Source organism: Stigmatopora argus, chromosome 1, assembly GCF_051989625.1.
Source record: "Stigmatopora argus isolate UIUO_Sarg chromosome 1, RoL_Sarg_1.0, whole genome shotgun sequence".
In the NCBI taxonomy this organism is placed as follows: Eukaryota; Metazoa; Chordata; class Actinopteri; order Syngnathiformes; family Syngnathidae; genus Stigmatopora; species Stigmatopora argus.
The window spans coordinates 4,736,306-4,758,600 of record NC_135387.1 but is presented as its reverse complement, the minus strand read 5'-3'; the positions used below and the strand labels follow the sequence as shown (position 1 = coordinate 4,758,600).

The window sequence follows — 22,295 nt, the reverse complement described above, 5'->3', positions numbered from 1 at the left end:
AACCTGATTGTAGGTGCTTTGAGGTGGGAAGTCGAGGACCTTGTGAAAAAGGCATCAAAGGGAGTTATTGTAAGGATGAGATGGACTACGTTTCAGTCTGCTCAGTTTGCACCCAGGGCAAGTCTGCGTATCAGGCACCAGCGGGATTGCTCCGCCCCTTGCCGGTCCCGTCCTGTTCATGGTCCCACATCGCGCTTGACTTTGTGACTGGTCTTCCTTGCTCCAAGGGACATACTACCATTCCGATGGTAGTGGATAATTCTCCAAAGCTGCAAACTTCATCACACTTCTGAAGTTACCATCAGCCTTGGGAACTGCTAATTGGTTAGCAACTCACATTTTGCGGACTCATGGGCCCCAGTTTGTCTCACGAGTCTGGGAAGCTTTCTACATGGCCCTGGGAGCTAGGGCTAGCCGTTTGTCAGGCTATCACCCTCAATCCAATGAGCAGACGTAAAGGACCAACCAGGAGCTGGAATCGCCCGGGATCCTGGGCTCTGCATCTCCCATAGGTAGAGTATGCACACAGCACCTTCGTCTGCTCAGCTACCGGTAGGTCGCCTTTCATGAGCGCCTATCGATGCCGATCACTTCTGATTCCATGCCAGGAGGCTGAGGTGGTGGTTCCGTCAGTGCAAACCCACCATCGACGGGCCCACAAAGTCTGGAGGGAGCCTAGGGCAGTACTGGTCCACATGGCAACCCGTGATCGCAGGATTGCTGACCGTTACAGGAAACCTGCCCCGATCCATCAACCTGGCCAGATGGTGTGGCTCTCTACACGGGATTTGCGTCTTCCCGGGTTATCTAGAAAACTGGGACCGAAGTTTGTGGGGTCATTTGAAGTAGACACTATTGTGAACCTAGTTGCCATTTACTCCCCAGGTCCATGAAAGTGCATCCCATGTTCCATGTCTCTGTCATGTTCTACTCCCTACGATGCCAACGAGATGGGGCGGTATCAACACACCTGCAGTAGATTGAGGCATCCAGTATTTATGAACTCTGGTCACATCCATTGTTGGAGTATTGCGTGCCTTGGCCTTGATTACCGTCCTGCTTGCCCATTATTTCGCTGTGACTTTCCCCGAGATTTTGAAGTTTGTATTTGTTCTGTACTTTGAAAACCTTAGCTTACTCGCCGACTTGGTCGTGCTGTTTTGTTGTACTTTTTGATCCTTAGTCTATTCGCTGACTCGGTCGTGCCGTTTTTGTTATGCCCTTTTGAGACTCGTGTTTTTGGGCGTGATCCTTTCGTTCAATAAATTCTAGTTTTTGTGAATTGTCTCCTTCATTCCTTAGTTGTTGTGTATCCATCTTTAATCGGCTTGCCGATTCATAACATTTTCGGGTTGTGGTTGTGGATGCAGTCAAGCTCAACTCTCAATCGTACTGCCAGTTTCTGGAAGACAAGCAGTGGTACAGCATCTTTCTGCATCCTTCAAGAAAAACATGATTATCATGCAGGACAATGCTCCATCACACACAACCACGTACTCCACAGCGTGCCTGGCAAGAAAGAGCCTAAAAGAACAACAACCAATGACATCTTGTCCTTGTTCACCTGATCTGAACCAATAGAGAAAAGGCATTTCCTCATCAAATATGAGATTTACAAGGAGGGAAAACAGAGACCTCTCTGAACGGTGTCTGGGAGGCTGTGGTTGCTGTTGCATGCAATGTTGATTGTGAACAGATAAAATCACTGACAATTCATGGATGCAGGCTTTTGAGTGTCCTTGCAAAGACAAGTTGCCATATTGATCACTGATTTGTTTTTGAATGTCAAAAATGTATATTTGTGGATGTTGACTGGTTATATTGGTTTCCCTAGTGAAAAAAAATGCATAGATTTTATTTCTTTGTTAAGTTGCCAAATAATTATGCTAAGTCATAGTCACCTAAACACACAGATATCCTCCTGAAATAGCTAAAATTAAAAAAGCCCCTGTCGAAGCTCCTAAAATATTCAGCTTTGCTATTAATGAGTCTTTTGGGTTCATAAAGAACATGGTTGTTGTTCAATAATAAAACTAATCTTCATGAATACAACATGCCTAATAATTCTTTACTCCCTTTATACCTCCATCACAGGAGACATTTTATATGAATTGAATAGTGTGTCCAGCAATTGGCCTTTAATTTACAACATATGATGTCTGTTTTTAAGTTGCTGGGGAAAAGCTGCTGCAATAGAACAATCCTTCATTTACTCATCATTACGTTCGTTTTTATTGGCGTCCACAACATGTTGGCCCACTCATCAATTCCCAGTTCATCATGTTATCTGTGCATGTTTTTTCCCCTCTTTTGCTCATCCTTAGGCATCCTCAGCCCATTCTCTGAATATTTCCACCATACCATATTTCGGAAATATTATTATTTCCATGTCTGACACATGCTAACATATTAACTGTTAAAGGTTCATAACTGCCTCAGGGGTAAATGCTAATGCAACTCATTAGTGACCACCAGCAAGAACGGGCCTGTTGCTCACCTCTCTGCAGCAGTTCACACAAGACATATTTTGTCCACTGCAGCACATCATATTTCCGTCTTTCACGGAACACTTGGAGCATCCAAGAAAATCAACATGTACGATTTGTTCCGCTTTCCAGCTCTTTCCCAGAAATGAACTCTAATCTCCACTACAGATTGATTATTGCACAACAAGAGCATGATAAAGTATACCACACTTTTTAATAACCCGAAAACTCCTGTTTTTCCAAGTAATTATCTGAGAATGCAGCTAAATCGACATCTATTTAGGCTGATTCCATCATCCCTTCTGCTTGAAGCAGATATTATATAGGTCTATCACAATACAAAATGTGCTTTAATTTAGACTTCAACTTTTACCTCTCAACTAATGACCTTGTTTCATGTAATAATTATTCTGAATATTACGATCAACACAACAACCACTAAACATTTTCCTGGTTGCAGGTTTATAGCGATAAAAATCTATTATATGGATCATTCATTTGCTTGTGTGTGTGCTTTCTTGTACAAAAAGAGAAAGTGGCACCTGTCCCACTTATGTTTCTAGAGAAAATCATTTTTTCATTTTACCCCTTTTCCAATTGACTTTTTCATGGGCATTAGAGCGGTGTCACACTGTCATTGTCATAACAATGGCTTCCACCTGTCTATAGGTTTTTCCAGACTTTTTATGTGGGTGTTTTTCAGTGTTTGTAATTCTGTAACACTCGAGCACCATGGACTATTCTTCTTTCCTGCATTTTCAGGCACTCACCGTTCTGGCTGTCAGCATCGGAGGGTTGTCGTTTATATCGGTTATGGAAATGATGGCGGTTGCTGTGTTGGAAAGACCAAAATTCAGGTTTCCCTCCATGTCTGTGGCTTGCACAATTATGGTATACTGGGACACTTTCTGTGAAAGTGGAAAGAAAACAAAAACTCATTTTTTCTGTGTCTGGTACAAAAATACATTTTCAGAATGAGTTTTGTGTTTTCTCTTAACAAGCAATATGCACATACTAAACCCTATTTCGGGCAAGTGACTATTTTTGGTAATTAGAAAACAAACAAACAATCAAACTTATAAAAAAGACCTACAGTCCATATATGTGGGCATTTAATAAATACAGTATAATTATTTTTCAAAATAGCAAATAAAATAATTGATTAATAAAATATTTATGGAATGCAAAATTACATATTAATTTGTTATGATTAGCTCGGTCGTGGAACATGGTTGGACCCAAATGCATGGAAGCCGGCAATGGACGAGTTGAATGGAGTAATCTCACAAAACTTTAATTACTTAAGGCAGGGTCTTTAGAAAATAACAAGGACTTAATATCAAATAACAAAACCAGACCTAACGTGAAAGGCATGGGGTAACGAGGAACTTGGCATGGTAATGTGGCATGGTACAAACAAAGCAGATGATCCAAACAAAGACTAACAAACACACAGGGTTTAAATCGACAGACAAGGGCTGATTATCAATCAAGAGAAGCTGGTCACAAGAGGAAGGGAAGCCTGGAGGGACACAAGAGGCGGAAAGCAAACACACACACCTCCATCCAAAACCCTAACAAGACATGACAACATTGCAGTTATGGCCTCCAAATACACCAAAAAGTTCATACATAATCAAGAAAATAGCTTTATTAATAATGATCACATTGAATTTTTTTTGGTTTAAAAAGTGAATGAAGGTTTAAACAATTTAGAAAAATGAAATTGTAGATTATTTACTCGACAGACAGGTGGACAAGTTGTTAGCAAGTCTTACTCACAGTTCTGAGATCAAGTGGTCAATCCCCGGTGGGTTCCGTCCTCCCAGTGGAGAGTTTGCCTGTTCTGCCCAGGCTTTCGTGGGTTTACTTTAACTACTCCGGTTTCATCCCACATCCCAAAAACATGCATTTTAGGCTTGTTGAAAACTCTTAATTGCCCCTAGCTATGAGCTGCCATCAGTGGCAGACAATGATTAAAGGCTTTGGTTGCCCAAAGTTGGCTGGGACAAGCTCAAGCTCCAGCACCCTTGTGAGGATAAGCTGCACAGAAATGGAATGATTATTTACTATTAAGTCATTGCCTTCCATTTACAATGTTAGACAGCAAAATCATTTAAAGTGGCAGGATGTGAATGTTGATCTTTCTGTGCCAATGACAATGTTAATTGTCCTATACAGCGAATGATGGCTGCCAACCCGATTAGTCAAAATGAAATGGGCATCTAGCGCCGTCAGTGGCAGACAATGATTAAAATAAGTGGCCTTTAAAGGGTTAACATTCAAATTCCCTGTGTCTTGCAATTAACTGGCCACCAATTCCGGGTGTCCACCGCCTGTGCCCGATGTCAGTTGGGATAGGCTCCCACACCCCCTTATGATGATTAAAAGGTTCAGAAAATGAATGAATGAATGAATTCAAACTCCCAAGTTATTCTTTTGATGGCACAGTAACCCCTGAAATATGCCTGATTCCTTGTTGTTTGAATTCTGTCATTTTCCAATACTGTTATCAAAAACATGACTAAAGTCAAGCCGCCTCATGATGTAGAGCAGAAGTCTTCAAACCGGTCCTCGAGGGCCACTGTGGGTGCAGGTTTTTGTTCCAACCCGTCCAACACATACAGTTTCACCAAAGAGGTTTCTGCTGAAAAAAGAAGTACCTGACTTCAATCCACTGATTGCACTTCTACGATACCAGATTGGTGGAAAGGTTTCCTCTTACAGTTTGGAACGAAAACCTTCACCCACTGTGGCCCTTTGTTGAATAGTTTGGGGACCACTGACCGAGGTTCACTCGCCTGACTTCGGTGAGGGAAGGCACAGGTTTGATTCGCCCTGGTGGCGGTATGATTGGGAGTGCGGATGGTCGCTTGTCTCTCTGTGAGCCCTAGGACTGACTGGCAACCAGTCTAGGGTGTAGTCTGCCTTTTGTCTGAAGACAGCTGGGTTAGGCTCCAGCAACCTCCACAACCCTTTCAAGGATGGTCGGTATGGAGGATGAATGAATGAATGTCTAAATTTAGTGTCAATGATGGACAGATGTGAAAAGAAGAGTACAATAGAAGATTAACAAATGATCTGTGGAGCAATGGAATTGTCATGTTCTGTCGCCATGGTAACAGTTATCTTTCAGATTAAGCCAACAAGGTGGGCGGGGTCAACACACCGCCAATCGATGAATCCCTCTGGCATTTAAGGACGCTTGCCGCAACCAGCATTTTCCAGATTATTGCGAGTGTCCCTTGCTCTTGCTTGCCGCTCTGCGTACCTTACACCTCGTTGAGACTCTTGATACAAGTATTCTGTGATTAGGATTTTGGGTTCTTAGCGCCGACTCGGTCGTGCCTTTTGTTGTGTTTTGATTCCTAGTATATTCGCCGACTCGGTCGTGCCTTATTGTGTTTTGATTCCTAGTATAATTGCCGACTCGATCTTGCTTTTTGTTTAATAAATTGTAGTTTACTGTGAATCGACTCCCCTGCTTCCGCAATTGCCGTGGATCCAACTATAATCGCCTTGCCGATCCTTAACAGGAATAAGGAATAATTAATGTAATTTCAAATCTTGAATGACACTATGCCTCTTAAACAGAGAATGAAAAATATGGTTATTGGAGTTTTGTATTTAGGCATTCTTGTGTCTGCGTGATCATCTCCTTCCATTGGGAACCTTACTGCCACCATCTCTCCCCCTTCTCTCCTCTTCTGTCTTTCCTACTGTCCCATGGTGTAGTTAATGGGCTGCGGAAAGGACAGAGCCCCACAGCCGACTGTCTGGCTAATGTGTCTTGTCACTGAGATTCCAAATTACATTTCCAGTGTCTCTCTAACCTGCTAATTATGCAGTAAATATCCCAATTAGGCCATGGCGCCACATCAGGAAGGTCAGACAGCTTCTTTCGGTATGTTCCTGATGTTAGACAAGATATTGAACTTCACATGAAAACCTTCATTACCTCAAATGCACAAACACACCACGAACAAACATGTGCGTACACACTGCTCCACTTTTGGGAGCCTTGTTTTGAGGTGGTGTGTACTTGATTGTCCCATCAGCCAGTGTATGGCATGTACACAGCACTCACACTAATTAGACAAGGGAGTTATTATGTACAACTCCTCTGAACCGCTCAGCGTTGCAGCAACACTGTGGTCTATTACTGTCAACATGCATTTAAAGGTCCAAACCAGATTCAGCGTAGGAGTTTGGAAAGCAGAAAAAGTTATTTCAGAAGGACAGAACACAGAAGTAAAGACTAAGAAACTGTTGGGATAGAGTTGAAGCAGAGGGAAAGGGATTACAAAAATAGAAGCCCATATTTTGCTCTCTTTGTTGTTGTTGTTGTTGTTTTGTTTTATAGAGCCTAACATCCCTAACATAGAAACTGAAGGAAGGGAGAAGGAAGCACGTATTGTAGATGTTTCTTGATACTTCCTAAAGAAATTAACCAGACATGCAAGGATGTTTGTTAGCTATTCATTTTTTTGTGATGGTGTAAAGCAAGGGTTTGCATATTGTAGATATTTCTTGATACTTCCTAAAGAAATTATTCAGACATTCAAGGGTGTTTGTTAGCTATTCATGTTTTGTGATCAACCTCAAAAGTCTCCAACTAATGCAGAAAGAGACTGAACAAGAATGATGAAAAAAACATGCTCAAATGAAATGCAAAGAATTTTCATTTAAAAAAAATAACGTGCCTTTGGCTTCACCTAAATAAAGAGTATGGTTGACAGTGCCAAATGAGAATTCTGCCTCCATACGCATAACCCTCATTAAAACAAGTCTGTTATTAAATAAAAGTGACACGGACTGCAAAGAATAAGCCAGGAGGGATTTGCAGAAGAGTGAACTTCAGTGCATTCCCCTGTGTTCTACTTCATGAACAAGCTTTTTTTGAAAAGTCACACAAAAAAGTCAGCATCACAATCAAAAATATTCAAGGACTGTTTGCTAAATATATCCATTTTGTACTCTTGGAACAAAACATTGGGATCGTTCCAAACTATTTAAATCAGGGGTCCCTAACAGCCAGGCCGGGGACCGGTACCGGTCCGCGAGTCACCTGGTGCCGGTCCATAAGAGAAATAAATATAAAATAATTTTCAATCTCGCCCTCCTATTTGAAATGAGAAAAGTTGTCATAATACACTCTATCTCTGCCTATGAAATTAATTGGTTCCAGAACTTTTTTTCGTAAATTGAAAATATAATATGTAAATACTCTAATTAATTCCACGGTCCACACAAAACTACTTTTATTCCCCGTTAGTCAGTGCGAATGGCGTATATACTACTTTTCGTTGGCAAGTGGTCGTGCGTTATCCTATTATGAGGACATTTGTGTGCATCATTTTGGGAATATTTTGAAGGGAATACAGACTCAAACAATCCTCCATATTGACTGAAACTCAGGGTGGAGGCGGGGCAAACAGAGCCAACAGGAGAAGAAAGGTATAAAAATGTAAAACAAAATTACAATTAAGTTTAGTGTAAAGTTAGATTAAATTTATTTTTGAGTGTGTCTGCATCGTAATCCAAGTTCATTTAAATTTGTTTATGTTATATTACGAGCACGTTCCCATGCAAAAAGTCTCCCCCCTTGCCCCCCTCTCTGTCCCTCTCTCTCTACCCTCCGCGAAATCCGTTTAATTTTAGTTCTATTAAACACATTTTAGTATACTATTAAACCACTAGTTATTTGATACTTTGTTAATAGATGGTGAATTAGAACAAATAAAACATTTTTTCCAATCCAATATCCTGTTTTTGGTGTTTTTTCAGAGGGTTGGAACGAATTAATTTGTTTTTAGTTCATTTCAATGGGAAACATTCGTTTGAGTTACGAGAAAATCAACATACGAGCTCAGTCCCGGAACGAATTAAGCTATAATTGATTAAATATTACAGCTATAAGCATGTCAAAAGACTGTGATGTACTAATATCTAAATATAATGTACCGTATTTTCACGACTATAAGGCGCGCATAAAAGTCAATGTTTTTCTCCAAAATAGACAGGGCGCCGTATAATCCAGTGCGCTTTATATATGGACCAATTCTAAAATTGTTATCACGATAAAATAAAATAAATCAGTTGATAGGACAACTACGGAAACCAGCCCCCGACTCTACTATTTTCCCGTAGATAAAGTACTGTGCAGTGACTGCTGGGATATAGAGTTCTTAATACACCCAGTTCTTCAATACAGTTAGTATGACGGCGACCACACTAATTTGGTGCTGGCCGTCATTTTGGCTGTATTTACAAAAGAAATCCTGCCGCTAAATGTTGGCGTCAACAGAGCATTCAAAGCTAGACTGTGAACTATGTATATATATATTATATAATAACTCGGAGCTTGCCGTCATTCCCGGAGGCTTAAGAACTAAAACCGCGGGCGTTTTGGAAGACTCATTTGGGCAATTGTTTAATTCGGACACAGAAAATGAGGACTTTGATGAATTTGTGGGTGATGATGACGTGAGAAAATGTTGTAAAATGTCTAAATAAAGTACAACCGAACTCAGTTTTGCTTCCGTTGCCTTTTTAAAACATGTTTTTAGCGTGTGGGTGTAGCGAGGAAGAACTATATTTCCCAGCAGTCACTGCGCACCGGAACCCGGAAATAGGCTGCTTCCGGTAGCCAGCGCTATTGCGTTTCGATGTTCATCCATATATAATATATATGCGTCTAATGAAATGGTGAGTGCTTTGTGTGTCTAAAATACAGAAATAGCACTCGTTACTGACACTGCGGCGTAAAATACGATGCGCCAAATAGTCGTGAAAAGACGGTACATATTTAAAAATGTAATTACGTTAAATACTGTACTCACAGTGAAAATAGTTCATCTCCACTTGATATATATTTAAAAACAAACAGGTAAATGGGAGTTTTAGTCCGAGTTCTTTCTCTTCTTGTGGCCATGGGTCCATTGTCCGCGATATTCGCAGGATTACTGTGGGAAGGTCGAACTTGTTTTCCATGAAGCCAGCCAGCAGTGTGAAGCCTGGCATGTTCAGTTCGTCCGGCATCCTCTTCCAAAAAACTGTCTATTCTAGGCAAACCTCGCTCCCTGCCGGATCACTGGGCAACGCCGTGGACACGGGCCGTCGTAGCTCCGGCCGACGCCGCGGGCATGGGCCGTCGAATCGTTGTCCGACTGGCTGGGAAATTAAATTTCCACAGTAGCATCCACCGTAATGTCGTCAGGGGCTCTCATTGCTGAAAAAAATCCCCCTTCGATGATGCTCTCTTACGTCCAATTTGCTGAGCAAGTTTTATTTTCAAATAAACGCCACGGCGTAAGGTTGCACGGGGCTTGTATTTCTGTTAAAAATCCACACTCACAGCGGCTCCCGGCCGCTGAGAAAGCTCTATTTTTGGATAAAAATGATGCCCACAATTTTTCAGTGCTGAGTCCTCTGTCTTCCCCCATTTTTCGAGTGGCAAGAGAAAGATAGGGGAGTGGCTTCTTTTTGCGAGTTTGAGCATGGAGTTTCACGATTATTACCTTTTTTACAGAAAAAATTGCGATGTAGTAAATCTGCAATGTAGTGAATGCGCGAAACTTGAAGCCGTAATATTTGAGGGATTACTGTCCATTGAACTTTTAATCTTTTTCATTGGCATTTTATAATTTCTTTGGCATCTAATTTTTCACCCATTTTATTTATTGCCATATTTGATGACTGGTTACATGTGTGAACATTATGTACAATTGATAACATAGAGTATATGATTTAATACTTGAAAATGTAGATATGAACTCTGTGCTGGTTATATCTCAACAGATTGAATGCCATATCAAGTACAAGAACAATTGTGTGTTCATCAGGGTAGACGTTTTAATCCTACATAAACCCCGACAAGGTGTACCCCCAATACATTTGACTGAGACTATTTCACTTAGGATCATCGATCCGGATTGAATCATTATGCTTTCATGTCTGAATTGTCAACAATTAACTCCAAATTGGCTTTTGACTTCGTGTTTTATGCAGTAGTTCTTCCATTTTATTTTTTATCCTTTATCCTTGGGTGTCTTTTATCAAGTTGAAATGTAGTCATTAGAAGAATTTCATTGTAGACGTGTGTCAAGGACATTTATTCTGCAATATATCCTCACAGGGGATGCTGTAGCCCAGGGGTCACCAAACTACGGCCCGCGGGCCAGATACGGCCCGCCGGCACATTTGGACCGACCCTCTGAACAATACCAGAGACGCTATCGGATTTTGTTCCTATTTGGCCTTGAAGACTGGGACGTTTTAATCTTGTGTTTGGTTCATTGCACCCCTGCTGAGCCCACAAATCATCCCAGTGAAGCGGGGCTTCGCATTGCTTCTTTGGTGACACGCGCGGGGAGAGTGTTTCCCTTTGATGCATGCGGGCACGTCCACCGTTGCATGCACGAGCAGTGTTACCGAGACATCTGGACGATCGCAGGTGAGGGCGGAGCCCTGGGACCATCGCGGACTATTCAAGCATATTAAAACTGCAACCTGTTTGAGAACGGAATAATGGCGAAAAAGTTAGGTGAGAGAAAAATTGATTCAGAATGCAGGGTATTTAACCTGGAGTGGACAAACGATTATTTTTTGTTCAATGCAAAGAAAAGGCTGTTTGTCTCATTTGTCAAGAGACGGTGGCGGTATTCAAAGAATACAATCTTTGCCGACACTATGAATCCCGTCACAAAGACAAGTACGATAGATTGCAAGGCCAAATACGAGCAGACAAACTCTCAAAGCAAAAAAGTGGACTACTATCTCAGCAGAACCAGGCATCCGTTCGGGCCAGCTTCCGGGTTGCTAAATTGATAGCAAGCAGCGGTAAGTCTTTCACTGACGGAGAGTTTGTTAAGAAATGTATGGATACTGTCCCGGAGGAGGTGTGTCCCGAGAAGAAAGATGCATTTAATGCCGTAAGTCTGTCGGTGAGTACAATGACCAGACGCGTTGAAGAAATCGGGAGTAATGTATATGCCCAACTGCAGCAGAAGACGAAAGACTTTGACTTTTTTCATTAGCACTGGATGGAAGCACGGACGTGCACGACACAGCGCAACTGCTCATTTTTATTCGTGGAGTTAGCGCAAACTTTGAGATTTGCGAGGATCTGGCAGCCCTCAAAAGTCTCAAAGGGACTACAATGGGAGAGGATATTTTTGACAAAGTGTGCCAAACCATGGAGAAGTTGGACCTGGACTGGTCAAAGCTAGCTAGCATCACAACTGACGGGGGTCCTAGCATGGTGGCCGAAACTCGCGGTCTAATAATGGGATGCATGAACCGGGAGTTGGAAAAAAGGGGTCTCACCGCCCCGCTACGAGTCCACTGCCGAATTCACCAGCAAGCACTGTGCTGCAAAATGTTGACGTGGGATTCTGTAATGACGGTTGTGGTGTCGTGCATAAACTTCAGAGCAAAGGGAGAAGATTGTGCATGGCACAACAGAAAGTTAATGTTCCATGGCTTTTTTTCTATGAAGAACCCAGAGAGAGTTATTTAGTTATTATTTATTTCATAAATAGTGTAATTTATTTCCTGTTTTTTTCTGTGAAGAACTCAGAGATGGTTATTTAGTTATTATTTAATTCATTAATAGTGTTATTATTTGTTTCCTGACTTTTTTTTGTAAATAACCTGGAAAGGGTTATTTGGTTATGTGTGGCTTTCTGGAAAACGATAAATTTTTTAAGCTCCCCTACGATCGTCACACTTTTTCTGCTACAAACTGACACCGGCCCCCCATCAGAGAAGGGAAAAGTTATGTGGCCCTCACAGGAAAAAGTTTGGGGACACCCAGTGTAGCTTATCCCAGCCAACTATGGGCACCAGGCAAGGAACAACCTGAACCGGTGGCCAGCCAATTGCAGGGCACTAGTAGATGAACAGCAATTCATGGTCACACTCATACCTTGGGACAATTTAGAGTGTTCAACCAGCCTACTCTTCATGCTTTTGGGATGTGGGAGGAAACCGGGTTACTGAGAGAAAACCCACGCAAGCCCGGAGCGAACATGCAAACACCACAGTGAGGGAACAAACACTCGACCACAGAACTGTGAGACCGATGCGCTAACCACTTGGCAATCAGGCCCCCTCAGTTGAGCAGTGTATTTCTTTATCTGTTTCTCCTTAACACAGTTTTAAATTCAAAAGTCACCCAGAATAATCCAAAATATCAGATCCTTAAAAACATTTTAATATTCGCTTTCAACCTTTTCTTGTTTTGAATATAGATATATAAATGGTTAACTCTTTAAGCAGCCAGGCTCAAGATTGTGGCTTAACGAGCGCTTCAAAGTGCCATATGATAATTAAATGTAAGCCACGATTTTTGTTGTGATTATATCATCACTGAAAGAAAGAAAAAAAATGACATGAAATTACTGAAATTCAGTGTCAGTATATTACGTACCTCTCGATCGAGACCAGGTGCCACCGTCACTATATCCCCCGTCTCACTATTGATGGTGAACATGTTTGGGATGGGACTGTGTGGTGTCTGGGACAATATTCGATAGCGCACCATTCCATTGGCCGTTGTGTTGTCATCAGCATCAAAGGCAGACAGATGCATGACATAGGTTCCTGATGAAAACACAAGTTTGCTAAAATGAACCAAAACGCAAACAGATTAATGATAAAGACACCTTTTAATCAAACTCAGCCTTTTTCTATTATGTGAGTCTGTCTAAAAAATAAAAATATAAATGAACAGAATTAAATAAATAAATAAATATAATAGACAACAATTGTTTTTAGCTGAAATGTTTTAAATCCACTTAACGGGGGAAAAACAACAGGTTTGTTGTTACATTGTATGGAGTAAGTATAAAGAGTTGCTCGTGATCTCTCTTGCTTCCTTCACTCAGTTCTAATTGGTAGTGTTAGAGATATTACAGTAGTGACAGCCCCTGTCCGTGGATCATTGCAACCACAGCTCCAATTTCAAACTTCATTACATTTCAAAGCAACAATTTGTAAATGACGGGGCTCAGAGGAAGACTGTGAAGGCTTCATAGAAAGAAGAAGCCATTCAGTGAGGGATAAGAAAATTAAAAAAAAAACGGACAGGCCCCTGCTCAATTTGGTTTGAAGTGGAGGGGCTAATCAGTCCTTCGCCCTATGCTTTTCTAGTGAAGATGTGCGATGGATGGGAAGGAGATAAAGAATGTGTCACACATGGGGGAGGTAATTACATTAAGCCCCACTCTTAAGAGGTTTAGTGCAAGCCCTTTGTACGGGTGTCCTAAGTCGTGCCTGACAGGATTAAGTCCTTGTAATGACTCTTTAATTAGCAAAGTAATTCAAGTCTGTAATTGGCCTTCCATCGAAACCGCTGGAGCACAAGAAAAATTCTTAAACTACTTTTTTCTTTTTATTACTATTGTTTAGAGAGAAAGAGAGAGAAAGTGAAAGAGAGAGAGAAAGAGAGAGAGAAAGAGAGAGAGAGAGAGAGAGCGAGAGAGCGAGAGGGAGAGAGGGAGAGAGGGAGGGAGGGAGGGAGGGAGAGAGGGAGAGAGGGAGAGAGGGAGAGAGAGAGGGAGAGAGAGAGAGAGAGAGAGAGAGAGAGAGAGAGAGAGAGAGAGAGAGAGAGAGAGAGAGAGAGAGAGAGAATTATTTTAACAAGGTGGGCATATCCAACATTTTTCAGTAAAGCTAGAAGCAAGACCAATGCCTATAGATTTACTATTCAACCTTTTTGATTACATACAAGTACCTGGTTTTGAGCCTTCATCCACTGATCCATTATAGACTTGGTTCTTAAACTCTGGTCTGTTGTCGTTCATGTCTATCACAAAGATATATAGATCGATGGGGTTCTCCACTTTGTTTCCATTCATATCCACAGCATGTGCTCGGAGCTTTAAAAAAAAGAAACAAGGTTTGGTATGAAGTGTGATTCATGTTGCTCAACTTGCTTGTACATTTTAGAGGTGTAGTTGGAAAAGGAAGGATGTTGTCAAAGTGCCCCCCGAAACATTTTCTTATACAATATTTGAAAACTAAAATCACAAAATATTTATTTACTGCATAAACGAAGGTGGCGACCCGGTGGTTTGAGTGGTTAGCGCGTCGGCCTCACAGCTCTGGGATCCTGGGTTCAAATCCAGGTCAGTCCAACTGTGTGGAGTTTACATGTTCTCCTTGGGCATGCGTGGATTTTCTACGGGTGCTCCGATTTCCTCCCACATTCCAAAAACATGCAGGGTAGGCTGATTGGACACTCTACATTGCCCCTAGGTATGGGTGTGAGTGCATGGGTGTCCGTTTCCTTGTGCCCTGCGATTGGCTGGTCACCAATTCGGGGTGTCACCCCGCTTCTAGCCCGAAGTCAGCTGGGATAGGCTCCATCACCCCCCGCGATAATGAGGATAAAGTGTTTCAGAAAATGAATGAATGAATCAATAAACAAAGGTTTGATTGATTGGTATCATGTGGTGCTTTTTCTCTTTTATTCTGGTGAACGGAACAGTGTCTAATCTATAACCATGTTAGAATTCTGCACAGGCGAAAGAGCCAGTGCAGAATATGATAGCTTTCCCAAAGCAAGGTACATTTATCAAAAGGGTGGGGATGAAAACTCCAATGCTGACAAAGGCTTTGGGGAAAAGAAAGTGCAATTTAATTCACAATTAACTGCTCTACCATGTATCGAAAATTGAGGTACTCTTTTATCTGAGCTTGGTTGATGGGGAATAATATTTTTGGCTACTACGAGGACATGAGAGTCAGATAAGGGAAATAGCTCGCAGGCTCATTGCGGCAGGATATAGAATAAGCATAATCCTTTGCAGGGTTCTTCTACTATGAGAGGTGAAGATATTGTCTTCGTCACCATTTGCTTCCATTCTCCACCTCCACTGAAATTGCTTCAGTTGGTTTCCTTGGGGTTAATTTAACTTTACTTTCACAATATGTCTGATTTGTCCTACACCCAATATCCGTGTACTGCCATCCCATCTCGATGGCTGAGAACAAAGTCCTTTATCTTTGCTCAACCTTCTCTCACCATTGCACATGTGGGGAACACTCCTAATTCAATAGCAGTGGGAGTTGGACATTACAGCTGTATGATTAAAGGGGGCAAATGTAATTCTGGATTCACATTATCATGAAACACATAAGGGGCGAATAATAATAAAAAAAATGGCCATTTTACTGGATTAGAGAATACAGTGGCACGCGAAGAAGGACAACCATTCATGCTCACACTCATGCTTAGGGGCAATTTAAAGTGTCCAATCATTCTATCATTCATGTTTATGGAATGCTTTTATTGGTTGTTCCATTTATTTGGGGGCCAAAATGCGCCATATGCAGTAAAATATAAAAATAGTTAAATAGGTTGAAAGGTTTTTTGATATGTTACACAATACCCATATTTTAAGTATTTTTTTTATTCAATTGGAGCAAAGTAGAAGTCTAGAAACTGAATTTTTTAAATAATTACATATTAAAATTATTTTGTTCCTACATTCAAGTGGAATTTAGTTAAATACATTGAATTAAGATTTAGTTTCTTTTTAAATAGTGTAATACATCAACATAAGAGAATCACAGACAGATCTGCATCATTCCTCATATTTCATTTAATAACCTACAAAAAGGGAATTCAACTAAGCAGCTCTTTCCAACTCTCTTCCTCAACAATCATCTCATTGATAGGATCTTATTTTTATTTTGGGAATAGAATTGCTTATCTATAAATAAATAGGTAAGGGCTGCTTCATTAACAAATGTATTATTTGAATTTGATTGTTGTACGCATAGTAAATATTTGCATAAAAGTGTTACAGTGATAGTGTGAGAAAGATACATAATAACAGAAATATAGTATGAAAGAAAAATAAGCTTGGGTAAAGGTTAAGAATGACAAATTTAGTACAAAGCACATAACATAAAAGCAGCTGTGATCGATATTGAACATGAACTGTACCATATAGCTGGCATCATATTTTGTCACATTTTCACGATAAATATTACTCTGATGCATTTTGTGAATAAAAAAAAAAGGTTATGTTTTTACTTACATGGTAGGACGACCGATGTTCTCTATCCAGAGGCTTGGTGACAAACATTTTTCCAATCACCGGGTCAATGTTGAATACCTCATTAGGTGGCTGATCTGCACCCACACCAGTGATGCTATATCGTATTGAGATGTCCTGATCCTGGTCTGAACGAATCTATGGTACCACAAGTAAACAGAACAATATACAATGAAAGGCCTATGGAAAATATTGGATACAGATAGATTTTTGGTAGGTGCATTATCTCATTTTCTGAATCACTTTACCCTCATTTAGGTCGTTCACCCTATCCCAGCTGTCTCTGAGCCAGAGGCGGGGACACCCTGAATCGGTGGCCAGCCGATCGCAGGGCACAAGGAGACGGACAACCATGCACACTCACACCCATACCTAGGGGCAATTAGAGTGTCCAATCAGCCCACCATGCATGTTTTTGGAATTTGGGAGGAAACCGGAGTACCCAGAGGAAACCCACCCAGGCTCGGGGAGAAAATGCAAACGCCACACAGGTGGACCAACCTGGATTTGAACCCAGGACCCCAGAGCTGTGAGGCCGACGCGCTAACCACTGGCACCACCGGGCCGTCCCGTAGATGCATTATGTACAATATTATTCCTGCCTCTGCATCTAATAATAATGTACTTGAATTGTGATCTTGGAATAATGATATTGCAGGTTATTCACGTGAAGTGCATCCTGAGAAATGCTACAAAGGCCACGCATCATGTTGGCGTCAACACACATTTATCACCAACTGGCATTTCAAGTTCTCACATGCTCATTGCTCAAGTACTCCATTAGTGCTGCCCCAGGGACCATTCTGTTTGCTGCACTTCAGCATTTGAAAGGAGAAAGAAATTCAATACATGGAAGAGAAGGAAAAGAAATCCTTGTATATTCACTGTTTAGCTCAGCGGTCGGGAACCTTTTTGAAGGAGGGAGCCATAAACAATTCATATTTTCAAATGTTATTCCCTGAGAGCCATACTCAAAATTTAAAAGTAAAAATACACCAAAATGTGTGCTATTTGAAGTAATGTCACCACTTTTAAAGTACAAATGTTCTCTGAGATTTTTTGACAACATTGTCCCGCTGTTGCTAATCAATGATAATCAATGGGAGTATGCGTGCAGAAGAATCTACAGGAAAAAACAAATGTTTAAAGCCACACTAGAGGTAGTGTTGGCGCCACAATGATCACGTAACGCCACTATTGATGCATTAAGGACTGAGCTGTCCCAACAGCAGTTTCCATATTTTACCTCATACTTTAGTGGAGAGCCATATGCACCTATCAAAAGAGCCACATATGGCTCCCGAGCCATAGGTTCCCTAACCCTGGTTTAGCTACAGGAACCTTGCTTGCAATACAAGCAAGATGAGAGCAAACATAAGTAGACATGAAAACAGATTAAAAGCAAATTAATGTGAATTTATTTATTTATAAATACACAAAGCGAAGTCATATAGCTTTACTGTGCACAGAGTCGCCAATGTAGATGGCTAACATCAAATCAGATCAAATTCACTCGTGTTGTTAGGAACTTCTTTTGCAGAAAGGCATAGAGCCTATCCATTCCACACAGCATGATTCAACATGTCAATAAACAAATAGATCCATAAAAATTTGGCAACAATATACATTACCCAGTCAATGCTACTGGAGTCAATTAAGCTTTTATAGAAGGCAATGCGGTTGGCCTGGTGAACCTAAAGTTTGCTGAGATGACGGAGAAAGCAGAATTGCTTCTGGCACTTTGAGTTCATTGTTGCAGGGTAGGTTTTACAAGCACCACATGTTTTTACGCACTAATTAAGTTTGAATGAATGAATATCACTTTTCAAAATTAATGATCAAGACTCACAAAGATCCATAACTACTGTATTTGTCAAACAAAAAAGCCTCATGTCATTTCCTAAATTGTAATTGTACAAAAGTGAGTCTTCTATTAATTACGAACTAGTCTAAAAAAAATCATCGGGCCACTGGGGAAAAAAGTTTTCACAAGGTCAGTGATGGTTCACTGTATATCATACCTGTCAACATATACGCTTTTCCCATATTTTATACATTTTTTGATAATTTCAATTTATGTATGCCATATAACTACTTTTTTACAGGATTTTTTTAAAGTAAGTTTTTTTTTTAACTACCTTGTTTTACCCATTTCAGCTCTAGTCCAAATTGTCTCAGCCACTGGCAGCAGACAAAAACGTCATCATCGACTGCTAATATTGGGTACCCGGACGTTTCGTCGATAGACACTTGTTCGACAGACACTTCGTCCCCGAACGTTTCGTCGAATGGACATTTGGTCACCGGACAGTTCGTCGAACAGACATTTCGTCGACGGACAATTCGTCGCCGGACATTTCGTCGCAGGACATTTGGTCGAACGGACAATTCGTCGCCGGATTCGCTCGCTCTCAAAATTATAATCATAAGAGAGAGAGAGTTTACTGTTGAAAGCGATCAACCAGGTAATCTCTCGCTCTCAAAATTATAATCATGAGAGAGAGAGAGAGAGTTTGTCATTGATTGCATTGACAATGTCAGAGCATTAATATCTAAATATCTAATATTAAAATTATCAATAAGCTATGTATTATTGGGGTGTGTGTACATGTTATTTGTCGCCGGATTCGCTCGCTCTCAAAATTATAACCATGAGAGAGAGAGAGTTTACTGTTGAAAGCGATCAACCAGGTAATCTCTCGCTCTCAAAATTATAATCATGAGAGAGCGAGAGCGTTTGTCATTGATTGCATTGACAATGTCAGAGCATTAATATCTAAATATCTAATATCAAAATTATCAATAAGTTGCGTATTATTGGCGTTGTGTATACATGTTTTTCAATTCGTCCTGTTCTCGTGTGTGTATAGACCAGTGGCGGTCGGTGCATTTTCTGGTAGCGCCTTCAACGTATCAATCCAACCCTCAAAAACTATTTTATGGCTATAAAACCGCTACTGCAGCTACAGCTGCGACACAGAAAATAATCAATAAATTAATGCACAAAAATGGGGTAAAATCCACTTCCTAGCAGCATTTCATGATTAAATACAAATACTGGAGCTTTTCAGACATTAAAACCAGGCCAGCGGGGTGATTTTCCCGGGAAAAGACAGCGATGAACGATCAATGGCGTACGGGAAAACATTGCCCGAAAATGGCGTAAAATCCAGCTGGAAACAGCATTTATCGATTAAATACAAATACTGGAGCTTTTTAGACATAAGAACCGGGCCCGGAGTATCATTTCCCCGGTAAAAAGACAGCGATGAACGTCGATACGTCCATACGTGAAATGACAAAAAATGCACTAAAATTAGGTAAAATCCACTTCCTAGCATCATTTATTGATTGAATACAAATACTGGAGCTTTTGAGACATTACAACCAGGCCAGGGGGTTATTTTTCCTGGGAAAAGACAGCGATGGACGTCAATGGCGAAACGCCAAAAATTAAACTGGGGTAAAATGGGGTAAAATCCACTTCCTAGCAGCATTTTGTGATTAAATACAAACACTGGAGCTTAAATACAAACACTGGAGCTTTTCAGATATCAGAACCGGGCCCACAATTGAAATATTATTTAGGAATAAAGCCATATTATACTCACCAAAAATTCTTTTTAACTGTACACAATATCCATCCTCCATTCTTTCTTCCTTCTTTCCTATCGCCATCGAAGCTAATGTTGAAAGTCGAGCCTGTCCTGTCATATTTCCGGCATAGTCCGTTTTGAAAATGGCTTTAAATCAACACAATGGTGTTATTTGATGGCGCAACTAAGTTAGCACACTGAAAGTGGCGCGCACACACCATTTTCCCGGCTGTAACAGGCTTGCTAGCTTCGGAGTTGACCGCCCTTTCTTAATGATGTCCATTTTTTTCTGGAAAAGTCCGTCTGGAAAATAGCTTTGTGAGAGAAATCTGCAACAGAATCCATTTGTTTTTGCCACTGTCGGCCATTGTGGGTGGAGTTTGCGATCTCTGACTGTGGCCCGTCTACTAGCCAATCATAGTTGCTGAAAGCAATGACATATCCCAGCCAGCAAAATGCTAATGCGAATGAAAAAGCATTGTAGGGTTGCCAACTCGAAATCTGATTGGTTAAAAGCAACAGTCTAGTTTAATGCAGCAGAGCCCGCAGAACTGATTGTGAAGGCTTTGAGGCAGATCTGATCTGGCAACAAATAATGGCTCAAATGTGATTGGTTAAATTCTTCAATATGAAAACACACATCTGGAAGCAGTGCAACCAGGGGGGAAAGCAATGAAAGGAAGCTAACAGACCATTTGGAATAATAAGTATTGATGGACAAAATATAATATGATTCAGATATTTCTTAGGCCAGCAGAGAAGGCCTTGAAGGCCCTGACGGCCCGCCACTGGTATGGACAAACTTGCATCTTTTATACTATTATTGTCCCAAATTAAACACATTATCAATAGGTTGCGTATTATTGGCGTTGTGTGTACATGTTTTTCCATCCGTCCTGTTCTCGTGTGTGTTTAGACAAACTTGCCTCTTTTATACTATTATTGTCCCATATTAAACACATTATCAATAAGTTGCATATTATTAAGTAATAAATAAGTAATACATAAATAAGTAGTCCATATGAGATCAGCAGAAAGGAGTGGTCTTGTTCCCTCGGAAGTCCACGAGGAGTTCTAAGGTTTAGAAGATGTTCAGCTGTTAGTTATAAGCTTTCCAGGCCTGCATGGGTTTTCTCCGGCAACTCCGGTTTCCTCCCAGATTCCAAAAGCATTTTTTTCTTGAAACAGGTTGTGAAAGCGGCCCGGCGGTTGAGTAGTTAGCGCGTCGGCCTCACAGCTCTGGGGTCATGGGTTCAAATCCAGGTTGGTCCTCCTGTGTGGAGTTTGCATGTTCTCCCCGGGCCTGCATGGGTTTCCCCCGGGTACTCCAGTTTATTCCCACATTCCAAAAACATGCATGGTAGGCTGATTTGACACTCTAAATTGCCCCTAAGTATGTGTGTGCGGATAAATGGTTGTCTGTCTCCTTGTGCCCTGCGATTGGCTGGCCACCAATTCAGGGTGTCCCCAGTCTCGAGCTGGGATAGGCTCCAGCTCACTCCAGATGCAGTTTACTAGCTCTGGCTAGTAAACTCTCTCACTATCCGATCATAGGGTGTAAAAACACTGAGGTTTCCGGTGGGCTTCTCAAACGTTGCCGAGCTCAAATTTTTATTGGTTAAAGCAGCTGTCTGACTGACACTTAATCTATGGGACAGGGCCAACAGAAGTGATTATGAAGACTTCTGGTAAAAAATAATAATGGCAGAAATGTGATTAGTTAAATGCCTAATGATGAAACACAATCCGGAAGCAGCAGAACCAACGCGAAAGCAATGAAAGGAAGATGATGGATAATTCTGAATTATTTAATAAGTATTCATGGATGTAATATAATTAACATCAGTTACTGATTTAGATTTTTTTAGGTCAGCAGAGAGGGCTTTGTAGGCCCTGACCGCCCACCGCTGACACCTATTGACCAGTTTTCTAATCGAACAATTGCATTTTGGGGAAAAAAAAACAAACAAACAAACATCTAAAACGCTGGCTGCCACAGCAATAACATCGTAAACGATTGAGGGTGCAGCGCATGAGGAAGCCTCCTTTCCGCTATATCACTACCGGTAATTGAGCCTGGCTTCTGTTTTGCTTTTAGTGTGTTTCTTTACTTTCCAAAGAAAAGAGCTACGGGAAGCTACCTG

General features: G+C 41.0%; 2 protein-coding genes across 3 annotated transcripts in view; one reads left to right on the top strand and one right to left on the bottom strand.

The window, feature by feature from the left end:
• Positions 1-22,295, bottom strand: part of LOC144079002 (cadherin-4-like) — a 248,095-nt gene that overhangs the window by 31,293 nt on the left and 194,507 nt on the right. Inside the window, exons 6-9 of one of the 2 annotated variants that reach the window (XM_077607562.1) lie at positions 16,538-16,693; positions 14,224-14,368; positions 12,919-13,091; positions 3,257-3,394 (exon numbers count right to left, since the gene is read on the bottom strand). In XM_077607562.1, coding sequence (XP_077463688.1) covers positions 3,257-3,394; positions 12,919-13,091; positions 14,224-14,368; positions 16,538-16,693 — 612 coding nt within the window. The remainder of the gene's footprint in view (positions 1-3,256; positions 3,395-12,918; positions 13,092-14,223; positions 14,369-16,537; positions 16,694-22,295) is intronic. The other variant, XM_077607632.1, reaches the window with a different exon arrangement.
• LOC144079136 (cadherin-like protein 26) overlaps positions 1-22,295 on the top strand; it is a 233,655-nt gene that overhangs the window by 86,643 nt on the left and 124,717 nt on the right. The gene's annotated exons all lie outside the window — the stretch shown is intronic.